The 15393-nt window shown below is 33.2% G+C and overlaps 1 protein-coding gene across 1 annotated transcript in view; it reads left to right on the top strand.

The window, feature by feature from the left end:
- Ccdc178 (coiled-coil domain containing 178) overlaps positions 1 to 15393 on the top strand; it is a 477797-nt gene that overhangs the window by 62121 nt on the left and 400283 nt on the right. Inside the window, exons 4-5 of the mRNA XM_023715742.1 lie at positions 5674 to 5696; positions 12193 to 12275. Of these exons, the coding sequence (XP_023571510.1) occupies positions 5674 to 5696; positions 12193 to 12275 (106 nt within the window). The remainder of the gene's footprint in view (positions 1 to 5673; positions 5697 to 12192; positions 12276 to 15393) is intronic.

Below are 15393 nucleotides of genomic sequence, written 5' to 3'. Positions count from 1 at the left end.
AGAAAGTTTGGACTGGAAATCCCATTTAAACCAGCTATTCCTCTACTGGGAATTTTCCCAGAGGATCTGAAAACATCATATCATAGGGATATATGTGTGTCTATGTTTATAGCAGAACATTTTGTGATAGCCAAATCTTGGAAAGAACCAACTTGCCCATCACCTGAGGAATAGTTGAAAAAGATGTGGTATTTTTACACAATGGAGTATTATTCAGCTATTAAGAATGATAAACCCCAAGTCTTTATATTGAAGTGGATGCCACTTGAACATATACTCATAATTGAAATCAACCTGACACATATGTGTAAATATCATATAGTTTCCCTAGTTTAAGAACTCAAAAGTAGAAGTACAAATAGAAAGGTATAAATACAAGTAAAAGGAAAGCAGGATCTCAAGGACTAACTAATCAAGAGAGGAAAGGAGAAGAGCTAGGAAATGTGACAATGTCAAGCCATACCGTTATATGTAGAAGATGGGTGATGCAATGTTCCTGAGAATCTTCAGAAGATTTTTGAATCTAGCAGTTATTTGGAAAGATTCTCACCCTGACTAACTATATATACTGATACCTGTGAACTACGCTACTGCGCTGCAGATGGTAATCTGTAATAGTCGTTTCATGTTTGGAGTGCCTATCATTCTGGTCTTCTGAATATGGGCTGCTTGTCATGACATGCCAGTTGCTGCTATGATGTCTCTCAGGTAGATGGTTGTTCAAAAAGTAGGGGTTGGCAAATGAAAGCAAGAGACAGGAAAATGAATATTGGGACTGTCTTGCTTCAAGGTTGTATATGGTAAGATTTTTGGACTTATGTGTAAACATAAAAATATATAATTCTTTATGCCTAATTTTAATATATATTCTAATTTTTAAATGTTTTTATGATATTCTGTAAGGACTTAAAGTTCGACACATCAATACTTGATGAAAAATTCCTGTTCCATATTATGCCTAAGATGTTTGATATGTGGACAGATACTGAGGTTAAGCTTAATAGCCTAAGTTTTATGTTAATAACAATAAGCTTGTCTTCTGGATGGTTAACAGCCTCAGTTTGTAGACCAAAATTAGAGAAAAAAGAGGGCTGCAAGGAAAGCCAATATTTTGGCCCTAGCCTCTAAGGTCAGTTAAGACTCAGGACATATGAGAACTTGTAACGTCATGTAACTCAGTATTGTTCCAAATTTTCTGATCATGGTGATTATGAGGCCAAAGAGGAAAGTGATCGATGTAGAGTGTGCCTAAGGAGAGTCACATGGGGAAAAGACACTCTCTCAGGCTTTCACAGAGAACACATTGGCCAAGCAATGACCCTGACTCATCCACATGGCTGACACTGACAAAGGTTCTACAATCTGAGGTACAGGATCTCAGGATAAATCCTGAGGGGATTTCAGTGACCTTATCAGCCCCAAAAGCTACAACTCTTGTTGCATAGGTCCTGCTTTATCTTGGTCTCAACCATCCAGCAGAAAAATATAAGAACAAGATATAAGAAGTAAAGCCATGCTGTTATGTTGAGCTGTAGGGGACTCAGGTCAACAATTTTTGACATTGCCAGTCAAGCGGAAGATCCAACTCTATTATGGGCTACTGGACTCTTTTAGAATATTTTTCTGAGTTTACATACCTGTAATATTCAAATAATGGAACTTAACAAATAAAGGGGATACAGATGAATGTCCATTTTGTATCTGTGCATTCAAAGTGGTTAGGATAAATATATAGTCACATTCTCTTAGTGAATAGAGTGATTTGTTCTAATGGTGTTTGTAAATAGGATATCATGTCCGCATCTTGTACAGCTATTAACGACTAGGCAGAATGTATGCAATGTGTTAATTATTGAAACTGTCCTACCAGTTTGATCTGGAATTGTCTCATTGCTATTTGTTTATCAATAAAATTATGGAAAAAAAGGATTTCAATAAGCCCTAAAAAATTTAGGAAGAATAAACAATTACATATTTTACACAGAAATTTAAAAATATATCCATATAATGTATTGTAGCTGTACAGTCCTGTGACTATTTTCTTGTCTGTTTTTATCATTTATTACCCCTTTGTTTTTTTAAACAAACATTTACTTGAGAGACAGTATGGCAATAATTGGTATGTCATGACAAGTCATATGTATTTAGAAGACTAGAATGACAGGCATTCCAAGCAATACCCTTCTATTACATATTGCTATCTTCAATGCAGTTGCTTACTTCACATGTATCAGCTTTTATAGTTAGTCAGGGTGAGAATCCTACCAATTAACTGCTTGTTTCAAAAACCTCTTGGAGATTCTCAGGATCATTGCCTTCCACATCTTGTGCATATAAATATATGGCTTTGCCCCTGTCATGTTTCCCAGCTTTTCTCCTTGCCCTCTCCTCAGTGTCCAATCCTCAAGTTCTCACTTTTCTTTTAATTGTGTCGTATCTTTCTATTTCTATTTTTTTCTTTTGAGTTCTAATACTAGGGAGCCTATACAATATTTACACTTGTGAGTCTGGTTTATCTCACTTATGAGTATATCTTCAAGTGGTATCCACTTAAATATAAATGCTCCGAGTTTATCATTCTTTATAGCTGAGTAATACTCCATTGTATAAAAATACCATATTTTTCATCCATTTTCATGTCAAGGGCATCTTGGTTGTTTCCAAGATTTTGCTATCATGAATTGTGCTGCTATAAACATAGGTACACATATATCACTATGATACAATATTTTCAGTTCCTCTGGGAAAATTCCCCATTCAAGCTGGCTTGAATGGGATTTCCAGTCCTAGTTTCTTTAGGAGTCTCCACAGTGATTTCCATAATGGTTGCACCACTATACATTCTCTCCAGCAGTGGAGAAGGGTTCCCTTTTTCCCCACAACGTGTCCAACATTTGATGTTGGTTGATTTCTTTATGAGAGCCAGTCTTTCTGGGGTGAGATGGTATCTGAGTGTTGTTTTAATTTGCATTTCACGAATAGTTAGTGATGTGGAGCTTTTCAAACATATTTATTCACTTCTTTTAACTTCATCTGCTGAGAAGTGTGTGTTCATCTCGGATGTCCATTTCTGGATTGGGTCTTTAAACTTAGGGGCCCTAACGTTTTTTAGTTCTTTATAAATTCTAGAGGGCAGACCTTTGTTTGAGTGCTTATTTGTCAAGGTTTTTCCAAATTTGTGGTTTGTCTTTAAACATTATGGTCTCAATATGATTTTTCTTCATAACAATGACATGAATTTATCCTTCTTTATGACAGAGTATACACCATGGTATACATATACTACACTTTCTTTATTTATTCACTTCTCAATAAGATCTACTTTCAAAATGTATCTCTTACAAGTTCTGTTGCTATAAATGTGGGCATTCACATATTATTGTGATATGATTCTTTACTTTTTTTAATGCATTGGTTGTTACAGGGTTTCACTAAACATCTCAGGCTCATAGTGATACCCCTGCTTTCAGCCACCCCAGCCTGGGATTTCAGGCATGCACCACTATACCAGGACTCTGGCCAGCTCATCCTGCCCTGGAGATGGGGGCTGGCACAGCATGGGACGCCAGGATTGAACTGCGATCACTGCTCTTACCTAAGCAGGCACTTTTGTCTGCTGAGATAGATATCTCACTGACCCTAATTCTTTACTTTTTATGTAAAATACATAAAGGACCAATGGCTGGGTTAAATGGAATTCCAGGCTTAATTTTTTGAGGAATCTTTATACTGGTTTCTATAATGGTTATACTAGTTATAACATTCCCATCAACAATATGGAAAGTTGAAATATAAATTCTATTCATAGTGTTTTAAGGAGCATTGTATTTTACATATTAATAGAGTCCTTTCTAACAACCTCCATTTCAAGCCAGGGATATAGCTCAGTGGCATATGTGACTGCCTGGCAAGTGCAAGGTCCTGAATTTTTTCCCCAGAACAAAATTAATAATAATAATAATAATAATAAGAAGAAGAAGAAGAAGAAGAAGAAGAAGAAGAAAAATAAAAAATAATAATCTCATTTTCAATTTTCATTGCAATATTTCTGTTATATCTGAAATAACTTTTTATTGTTCATCTTATAATCTGTCCCCAAATATTTGTGTATTTGATACAAGTTCTTACTATGCAGCTTGAACTCAAAGTGATCCTCTTGTTTTCAGCCTCCTCAGTGTTGGGATTACAGGTGTGCCCCATCATAGCAGGTCTCAGTGGCCCACTCAGTGTTCCCAGGGTTGGGGCTGGCATGGCATGTGGTGCCAGTTATTGAACCTGGGTCCTTGTGCTTGCCTAAGCTGGTGGGTAGTCTGATAAGCTATCTTGATGGCTCTGTCCTCAAATATTTGTACTGTATTTATTGTCAGTGATATATCAAACTACATTTTCAGCATAAGTTGTTTGAACAACTCTCAGAAGATGTATATATGAAAGATTCCTTCCTAGGAAATAGAAACTTTTACTTGGAATCAATCTAATTAGGAAGGAGGTCATATATTGAGGCAAGAAAAAATTTATCTAAGTAAGCTTACGTTTGAGTTTTACCATCTTAAAATATTTGACTCCTATATGAGTATTGTGTGTTCTCTCTTATTTGTGACCATTATGAGATTTTTCTTGTTACCTAGACTTTTCTGTTTCACTATAGAACCATAGGTTCCACATTTGTCTTACCTGTAGATCTTAGGCAGATCTAAAATATGTTTAAAGAGCTATTCTCATGGCAACATCTAGGGGACAAGATTTCTGGACTCTGGGTATAGAAAACAATGGGATAATTTGTCTCATCCATGGGAATTCCTTCAGTTCTTTAATCATCTATGCATTCTCACATGCTGAGAGTTCCTGTAATATCTCAGAAAACTGTTTCCAATCCTCTAATGGTTTACATTTTATCTGTTCTTAGTTTCACTTTCTTTTCCTCTGTTTTCACTATCTGTCTAATCAAATTCCCTTCTACTTATAAAAATATTCCCAAAATATTTCATGTTTTTTCATGAAATATGCAAAGGTAGGCTATGGTAACTGAAGAAAATTGTGTACACCTAAATTAACATCTTGAATTGTAGATAATTTATGAACCTTATAGAATTTGATTATATACTCCTTGCATTCTTGGTAATTTATGACTTTTATAACCCAAAGTATTGTTAAGCTATGTCTATAGAACATGATACCAACTAGAGAGTTTATAGTCCTGAGGAGATGTAATGGAAAAATAAATTGTGTAATGGCAAATAATTTTTGTATTTACCATTCTTTTGTCAGTACATTAATATTCGATGAATGTTATGCATTTCTGAGTGTGAAAACCCTTTGGGAATAAGCAGATTTGCTGCTTCAGGAAGAACTAGATTTAAAAACAAAGATATAAAAGGTGAGAAAAATTATGCAGGAATAAAAGGAAAAAAGCAAGAATAAGAGTCAGACCGAGAAATATATACATATTTGTAACAAGTGATTGAATTATACAACCTGAAGATATATATATATATATATATATATATATATATATATATATATATTTGGAATAGAAGTATAATTTATTCAAAGTATTGCTGGGTATGTTAAATATAGAGTTCAAAATTTTGTTAGTAAGCTTAAGTGAAGTTGACTGATTGTTCTATGCAATGCTTAAAATTTGACTTTTATTCAAATCTCTTATTTTGACAGTTTGAAACTTCTTTGGAAAAATGGTAAGAAAATTACATGCTTCTTTATGTTGAAATTTTGATAATCTATATCTAGCCAGTTTGGATGCAAAAAGAATGAGAAACTAAAAGCAAACATTTTTACTTTATATGTTGTAATATATTTTTAAAAATATAAGCAGGGGGATCTTATGGTAAGTGAAAGAATAGGGGCCTCCTTATCTCAATTAATTCAAAATTTCGCCCAAAATAGGCAAAAAATAAAAATTTGCAGAAATTTAGAATCTGGTGAAAAGTTTGGAACAACCAAGGAAAAACTAACTTTAAAGAAGCTTTGGGCTGGGGAGATAGCTCGTACTGAGTGGGCCACTGAGACCTGGGGAGGCTGAAAACAGCAAGCTGCAGAGTATCAAATGAATAATTTTTTTAAAAAAATTAAAAAGCTGCTTAATCATATTAGGAGAGTACTATAGCATTTGAAGTTGGCTGCTTGACCCTGTTATTCCAGTATCAATGGTAGCCATGTCAATAGCATCCCACAGTTATGAAAATTTCTAGCACTAATACTAATAATTCTTTATTTCCAAAGAATTGTGCTAGAGTATTCTGACTTGACTGTAGTATAAAAAAACCAGCACAAATGCTTGCCTTGTTTTACCTGAGAGATCAATCACAGGCTGGGATATCTTCTAGGCTGTACTTTCTGAAAGGATTTTAAAATATCCACCTGCCATAGGAGCCTGGGATAATGGATAACAAATGAAGCAAGCATTGCACGGATGAAAATGCATGTGAAAGGAAGGTTAGGAAAAGATTCATGTGAGGCAATAGGGCTTTTCAAAGATTTCACTATATTACAGAATCCAGAAATATCCAGATATGATGAGGGCTGGGAATAGGCTCAGAAAATACCTGAGAATACTGTAGTCCTTACCTCTGACTGATTCTTAGAAGATCTGTATAGGGAAGCACTGAAAGGAGAGGTAGGATTCTAAGCAGCCTGAGTAAGCATTGAAGGAATGCCATAACACAGAGTCAATCACCTGTGGTTGGGAGAGTTTCTTTTTCTTTTTTCTTTCTTTTAGTTCTCAGGCAATTAAGGTATGACAGCAAAAGTATTAGTTTACTATCTAGTTAAGTAAAGATTACAGTGGTCATATGGGACAAAAAATACAGACATTTCAGAAACATTAAAAAAATTTAAAGTCGTTAAGCAAAAGATGATCTCAGAGCAAACAAATAGTAGATGTAACATGAGAGGGGTAACATGATATCCATTCTACATTAAAATATTCATAATCAGTTTTCTAGAAAAAAATTTTTCAGGTAGTAGAACAAGAAAGAGAAAGCTTGACCCTTCACAACAAGAACAAAAGAGTTGTATAAACTATGCCAAGGTAAATCTCAAATGTGTATTTACTGGACAAATATTGTAAATAACCTTCTAAATACTCTCAATGAGATATATGAAACTGGACAGTGAACTAAGTTGAATTAAGGAAATGATGCCTGAATAAGTATAGAAGATAAAATGTAAACCATAAATAATTGAGCAAAGAGAAAATAAGTAGCCAAAAAGTAATATAATTGAAGTATAAGTTTCACTAAAGAAGTTCAGCAACCTATTTGAACTAGTAGAAGAAAGAAGTAGAAGTAGAAGTCTGATAGGTCAACAGAGGTTATTCGCTCTCTGAAGTAGACAGTATCCAAGAAGTCTTAGGAAGACAGAAATATATTCATACTAAATTTCTTATAAGGAAAGAGAAAGTGGGACAGAAACAATATTTGAATGACAATTAACATTGAAACTTCCAAAATTTGATGAAAGACATGAACCTACACATTCTCTAAAGTCAATGAACTTCAAATAGGATTAAAATCAAAGAGATACAATACAATATAAAGACCTGGCCAGATAGCTCAGCAGATTAAAGCACCTGCTCAGGAAGATGCAGGGACTGGCGTTTGATCCCCAGAATGCCATGCTAGTCCCGCCCCCAGGGTGCACTGAGATAGCGAATGAGACTGGGCATGGTGGTGTGTACCTGTAGTGCCAGAACTTAGGAGACTGAAAACAGGATAACTACAACTCTGATCTGTGAGTGAGACCCTGTAAACCCTGTACTAAATGCAAAAAAAAAAAATAAAAGAACAAAAAATATAGACGTTAGTCAAGCTATTCAAAGCTTGGGGAAAAAAGAGAATATTGAAAATACTGAGACAAATGTGAATTGTCAAAAATAAAATAGCCTCAATCTGATCATCATTTATTTCTTACCAAAAATTATGAAGGTTGAAGACAATGGAATGATGTATTTGGATGCTGAAAGAAATGGGGAAAGTCCATCTTTTATAAGAATCTTCAAATTCAGTAAAAGTATCCTTCAAAACTAAATGAGAAATGAACACATTTCCAGATAAAAACTGCATCCACATGGGTATTAGGGAGTGTATCACTAATAGCTTACTTTTAAAGAACTACTCCAGGTATTCCTTGCAGGCTGAAATAGAAGAATACTAGATAGTAACTGAAAACTATGAAGAAATGCAAAAAAGTAGTGATAGTTAAAAAAATTACTGTAATTGTATCTTTGTCTTATAACCTTATTTCTTTACATAACCCATAATTATGTGTCAATGGATACACATTACATAAATGCATAAATTGAAAGAGTTACAAAAAGGGAAAAGGGCTGGCCAGATAGTTCAGCAGACTAAAGCACCTGCTTAGGCAGAGTGCAGTGGCCAGGGTTTGATCCCCAGAATGCCATGCTGGCCTTGCTCCGGGGGCACACTGAGACAGTGATTTAGACTGGGCATAATGGCGCATGCTTGTAATCCCAGGGTTTGGGAGGCTGAAAACAGGAGAATCTATACAAGTCCGATCTGTGTAGTGAGACTCTGTAGACCCTGTACTAAATACATTTAAAAAATAAAAGGAAAGGTAGAGATATGAATGATCAGTTTTTAAATACAGTTTAAATGGCTTTGATTGTAATTCAGACAAGTTTTATCTAGTTAATACATTAATTACCACCCCAAGTAATCTCTAAGATTTTTAACAAGATTTTAAAGCTTATTTTAAAGTAAATAGAAAACTAAAGCAACATACTAGAAAAAAATTAACTCATTCCAAAAGATAGCAGTTATGGAGAAACCAAGGTATAGAAAATATACAGATGTTGTATAAAATAGCAAAATACTGAAAGTAAGTCCTCCCTTATGCATAGTTATTTTACATAAAAATGAACTAAGATCTATTAATGTAGAATGTCTTACTCTATGCTGTCTATAAGAGACTCACTGGAGATCTAAAGACACAAGTATGTTAGGAATAAAAATATGGAAAGAAAAAGTTCATGCAAATAATAACTAAAATCAGGCTAGGTGGCATGATAGTATCATACACCAGTGCATCTAAATATAAACTTATTGCAGAAGATGAAGATATATTGATTGATATATTTGTTATATTGAATTATTGATTTGATATATAGATAAACATGTCATGCAATTGAAGAACAAAATAGATATTTCTATAAGTAAAGGTTGACAATTCAATTTCTTTTCTTTCAATAATGAATAAAAGAACTAAAAAGAAGTTATTCTCCATTTTTCATGTACTAAAAAAAAGCAGAAGTTATTCTCCAGACTTGAACCAACCAAGAACAATGAGATTTAACCAACTTACTTATTTTGCTCCTCTCAATAGCAGCAAAAGCATATTCTTGTCATAAGCACATAAGACATTCTTCAGAATATATCACATGAGGCTTCAAAACAAAGCCCAATAAAATAGAAAGATCAAACTCATACAAAGTTTCTTTTCTGAATAAAATGAAGTGGGGATAAGTAACAGAGATAGAACTATGTAATTCACTTATATGTGGAAGTTATACAAAACAAAAACCAGTGGATCAAAATAATAATCACAGAAGAAATTAGAAGTGTTTGGAAATGAATTCACCAAAATTTATAATATGCAGTAAAGGTAGTTCTCAAAGTGAAATGTAGAGCTCCAAATGCTCACATGAAAGTGATTCCCAAACTGTTAACCTAATTTTATATTTCAAGACACTAGAAGAGAGGGAATAAGTTAAACCTAAAGTTTTTAGCAGGGATTGAACTCAGGCCCTTGCGCTTGCCAGGGAAGTGCTTATTCTACTGAGCCATCTTACCGGCTCCTGAATCTAAAGTGTGCAAAAGAAAGATACTAAGAAATAATAAAGTAGTGACCAATTAAAACAATAAAAATTAATTAAAATTTAAGTTTTTTGTTTGAAAACCTGAACTCAACTCGCAAAACTTTGTTTATACTAACAGAAGAGAAGTCTCAATAAAATTTGACTAGTACATTGTAACTCATCCTCCAGAAATAAAAGGATACTATGAAAAATTGTATAACAACAAATTTAATAACTGACCTAAAAGGTAATGCCTAGAAATACATCACCTATCATAAATGCTTCAGGAGAAACACACAAACTGACCTGTAAGAAGTAGACACTGAAATAATGATCCTAACAAAGAAAACTCATTTCAGGTGGCTGGTTAATTCTACTAAACATTGGGAAAAGGAATTAGTATCAACCTTTCTTAAAACCTTCAAGAATTAGAAGAGAATATTTGCTAATTCATTCTATGATACCAGTATTAATCATATTCTCAAAATCATATAAAAATGTAATAATAAAATTGCGTGGAAATGATTCTTAGAATGTAGATGCCAAAATCCTCAACAAAATCTGAGTAACCTAGTATTGAGTCCTGTAATTCTATTAGTAAGATTATACATCATAGAGGATGGATTTATCCTAAGACTATAAAAGCAATCTAATATACAAATACCAACATAATTCCATTATAATAAAATGAAAAATAAAATCTGCTTGAACATTTTAGTGGGATAAATATGTGGCTTAAGGTAATGCCTTTCAGAAAACTTTGATTATAAGGGGAATTCTTCAACACAATAAGGACTTCCATGAAAAACCCTTGGTTTATTCTATACTTTATTATGAAGCCTAAAAATTTAACCTTAGAACAGGACTGGGATAAGAGGGCTTTGTCTCATCATTTACATTCATCATTTGAGGAACTCTTTTACCATATTGGTGTAGATTTAAAATGATTCACACATGAAATAAAACAGCTTTTTGGCTTCTCAAAAATTAAAATCTAAAATTTTTATATGAACCAGAAGTTTCAGAGAGGTGTTACTGCGTGTCCAAAAAAGTATTTGAAACAAGTGTTCCAAGTAAAATATACACCAATGTCATAACATAACCAAGTAGTCACAACAGCTAAAAGCTAGAGACACTCCCAAATTCACATTTGGATTAATAGCTAAACAAAATGCAGCTTAAGTATACAATGAAATATTCTGTCATTCAAAAATGAAGTTATGATATTGCTATAATATGGATAAGCCTGAAAAGTACCATGCCAATATAAAGAACACAGATGTAAAATCTCATCTTTGTATCATTTTGTTTGTGTGAAATACCAAGAATCAGTGTGTCTATAGAGACAGAAAGTAAACCGGTCTCACTTATGCCTAGTTGGAGTGAAGTGGAAGTGACTGCTTATTCAAATGGTTAACTTTTTGCAAAGTTACTTAAAAATAGCAATAAAAGTTAACATAATTAGAACTAAACTTCAGAAGATAATATACCTGTATACACCTAATTGTGGTCAATAGTTTACCATATCATATAATTGGCATTAGAAGCTAGTGGCATGCTACTTACAACTAGAATCTGGAATATGTTTTCAAAAATATATTTTAAAGTAAAGGGAACTTAAAAATATTTTGCAATAGAAACTAAAATATTTTTGCAATGAAAATTGAAACTAAAGAAAACGAATATTTTTCCTATCTTACAAAATAATAGCTTTCCAAAATAATTTCTGAATCAATAAAAATAGCAATGTGCAACCATTAGAAATGCCGAATGGCATTAAAGTTTATGAAAGCAACGTCATGTAACTAAAGCAAAATACATTGTTATTGATGCTGGTTTTCTTAAAATTTTAGTAAATGAAAAATCACCTTTTAAAGATAAAAAAATACTAGTTTAATTTCATAGAATTGGACCAGAAAAATAGTCATGAAGAGGAATTTTTCATTATTCAACATAAAGAAACTGATTTAAAAGATAATTTAGAAAGAAAATCACATTTCAATTTCAGCATTTTTCTAAAAATTTACTAACTTTAAATCTAGAATGATAGTTTTACTCCTTGTATTACTAAATACACTTGTCTCTATAAAAAAAACTTAATTTCTTATCAGAAAGTAGCCTCGATATCCACTCAAGATTTTAAGCATTTAAAACAAAATTTAAATTTGTATTAATTTTGCATTAAGTATAAATCCAATTACCTGTCAAATTTTCACTATATTAGTCCCCTATATAATAGGATTGATATATGTAGTAAATGTAACACAAACATTTCATATTTCACATGAGTATTACCTCTAATCTATTTTACTGTTTATTAAATACACTTTTCCTTTACTAAATAATTCCTTCTTTAGGAGTAGAACTTCTTCCTCAATTCCAAAAGAAGATTTGAATACTACTAAACCAGGGGAAAAAGTCAAGCCAGAAGAAAAGAGAGGTAAATTTCTTCATTATACTTATGCAAATATAATTATATTTAAAACTCATTGATTTATCACTTAATATATTTCCTTTTTAATATTTTTATCGAGAAGCAAATAGCAATGAGATAGTTTTACAACTGATTACTAGTATATTTTCAATAATTAATACATTGCATATTCTTGTCTTAGTGGTTATTCATTGTACAAGATGCAGACCTGATATCCTGTCTCAAACACTATTAGAACAAACCTCTCTATTCATTGAATTAAGAGAATGGAGCTATATATCTATCCTAACTATTTTGAGTATATAGATACAAAATGGTCATTCTTTTGTATCCTCCTTTTTTTGTTTAGTTTTGTCAGAGAAGGGTATTCCATTGTCATTTAAATACTGTAGGTTCATGAATTCAGCAAAATATCCTAATGTAGTCCAATAGTCCATAATAGTAGTGGGTTTTCCATAATACTGTCAATGTCCAAAGTTGTTGACTTGAGCATTTTACAGCTCATCATATTACAATGGCTTTACTTTTTATACTTCATTTTCATACCTTTCTGCTGGACGGTTAAGACCAAGAAAGAGCAAAAGTTGTAACAAGAAATGTAACTTTCATATCTGATATGAAATCACTCAAATCCCCTCAGGAAACCCTGTACCTCAGTTTGTAGATCCTTCGTCAGCATCAGCCATATTGATGAGTCAGGGCCATTGTTTGAACAATTTGTTCTCTGTATCACTTAATAAATTTCTAACTTTCACAATAATGTTGTGTTTTACAATTCTGTGATGGTTGAATAAAATAAATACCCTTCATACCACTTGATGAGGCATTCATTCAACAGATATTTACCTGTAGCTATTTCGTAGCAAATACTGGTATAAATTCTGAGAACATGTTATAGGCCCACATCTTAAGATACTAACTAAAATTCAGAGTTGTGCAGTAGTACTCTCTGTGATAATCAAAGTATTCTACTCCTGTGTTCTCTAATATAGCAGCCAGTAGCTACACACAGAACAGCTGAAGATACAGAATATGGCACATCTAAGGAAACTCTCTCTTGATTCACTTACATTTAAATGTACATAGGCTAGCAAGATTGCTCGATGGATTAAGTGCCTGCTTAGGCAAGCACAGGGATTGGGGTTTGATCCCCTCTACCACATGCCACACTGGCCCCACTCCAGGGTGGGCTTAGCAGGCTACCAAGACCAGATGTGGTGGCACATGCCTGTAATCTCAGAGCTGGGGAGGCTGAAATCAGGAGGACTAGGAGTCCAAGCTGCATAGTGAGCCCCTGTACCAAATACATTAAAAAAAAAATAAGTGTACATAGCTACACATGGGCTTTGAAACACTTGTACATATTTAAATTGATTGATACTTATTATAATGTATAAAAACCAAAATGTTACATACTCATATAATTTGTGTTAAAATTACTTCAAAGTATTTGAAAATATTTTTGAGATTATATTAAATTCTTTACCAATGCATACTACAAAATTTCTTAATTTCTTTCACCTTTGGTGAAGGATATGAAAACACTGGACTTTTTAAGGGCAAAAGTGTTTGTTGTTCAAAGCTTTCATTCATAAGGAAGCCTTGTTTTTGACTGTTTCTCTTCATGTTATTTTTGTGTACAGAGTAAAAAACAATATCAGTACTTATCAGATTTCACAGGACGAAGGTTAGAGAAAAGTTTAATATGGTAATATTAAAAATCACAGTTAAATTGTTATCTATGCATATGTTTATTACACATCAGTACATTTGCATCTAAAAATAGTAATAGCAGAGCGAGGGGGATTTCTTTTAATGAAATATTTATATTAAAGGTTGAAGGTAGTTGCTTACTTAGTCAATATGAAATAGTAACTATAATGATTTATGGAGAACATAAACATCTTTCAGAGATGTTTAATACAATAAATTATAGGTGCTCCAAGTTTTATACACTTCTATCATTTATTTGAGGATGCTGCTCTAGGAACAATAAATGACAGTTTGTAGAGTGAATACCTCTGTAAAACACATATAAAGCTACTCTAAAAATATTTTGATTATGTGTTAATTTCTTTGTGATTCAGACTGAAGTCATAAACTTCATCATAGAATGAATCATAAATTATCTGAAGTAGAGCATTAGATGAGTGTGTTTTCGTTCAAAACGCAGTTAACAATTTGAAGTGATCAGGATGTTGCAGAATTTGGCAAAAGTAAATAATAGATTCAAAAATAGCAAATAAAGGACCAGAAAAAAGAAAATCACTTTTGTGCATTAGAAAAACCTATCACTCAAGAATTCCTGTCAGGAAATCTGCAGAAAATCTTTGACAAACCCCTGAGATTAGAAATAGCCAGATTTAGTGGTACACGCCAGCAATCCCTGAACTCTGCCGGGTCTCATCTGGGAGACGTGCCTGTGCAGTACCAGCTTTGGAAATTTAGCCACTGAGGCCACAACTGAAAATAAAAATAAAAATTGCTGGGGTTGTAGGTCAGTGCGAAGGTCCTGGGTTCAATTCCCAGTATTAGAATAATAAAATAAAAATATAGAGTCTGTGTCAATACTTCTCTTTTTTTTTTTTTTTTTTTTTAAATTGAGGCAGGGTCTCATTTTTTTTTTTATTTTTTTGTGGAACCGGGGATTGAACTCAGGCCCTCGCGCTTGCCAGGGAAGCGCTTAGTCCACTGAGCCATCCCTCCAGCCTCTATGCTTCTAACCATAATGTAACTATTAACTAATACAGTCATCAAACAGAAAATCATTATGTTTGTTTTCCAGGAGTAATCCAAGAGAGACAATTACTCAGTGGGTTTTCTTAATGCAGTTCTACTGTTTTACCCTTAGCCTCAACTTTTTTGGGAGCTTATCTTTCTTGACAGTTTGTATCTATGTATTCTTGTCATATCGTTTTGGAAAAAACCTTTGTTTAGTAGGCAGAAATCCCACAAGGACAGAGCCTTTATCTCTCTCATTTACCTCATCTTCAAGGTGGAGCTTATTGCTAAGAAAGTAGGAGGCTGTGTTAGTAGTTTTTCATGAACGCTGTAGATGAATAAGCATCCATGGTAATATCTGTGTTGACATTAAATCATATCATTCCAGAACCGTGAACCAGGA

This window comes from Octodon degus, unplaced genomic scaffold (genome assembly GCF_000260255.1).
Source record: "Octodon degus isolate 3935 unplaced genomic scaffold, OctDeg1.0 scaffold00003, whole genome shotgun sequence".
Lineage (NCBI taxonomy): Eukaryota > Metazoa > Chordata > Mammalia > Rodentia > Octodontidae > Octodon > Octodon degus.
This window is presented reverse-complemented; position numbering and strand designations above follow the sequence as displayed.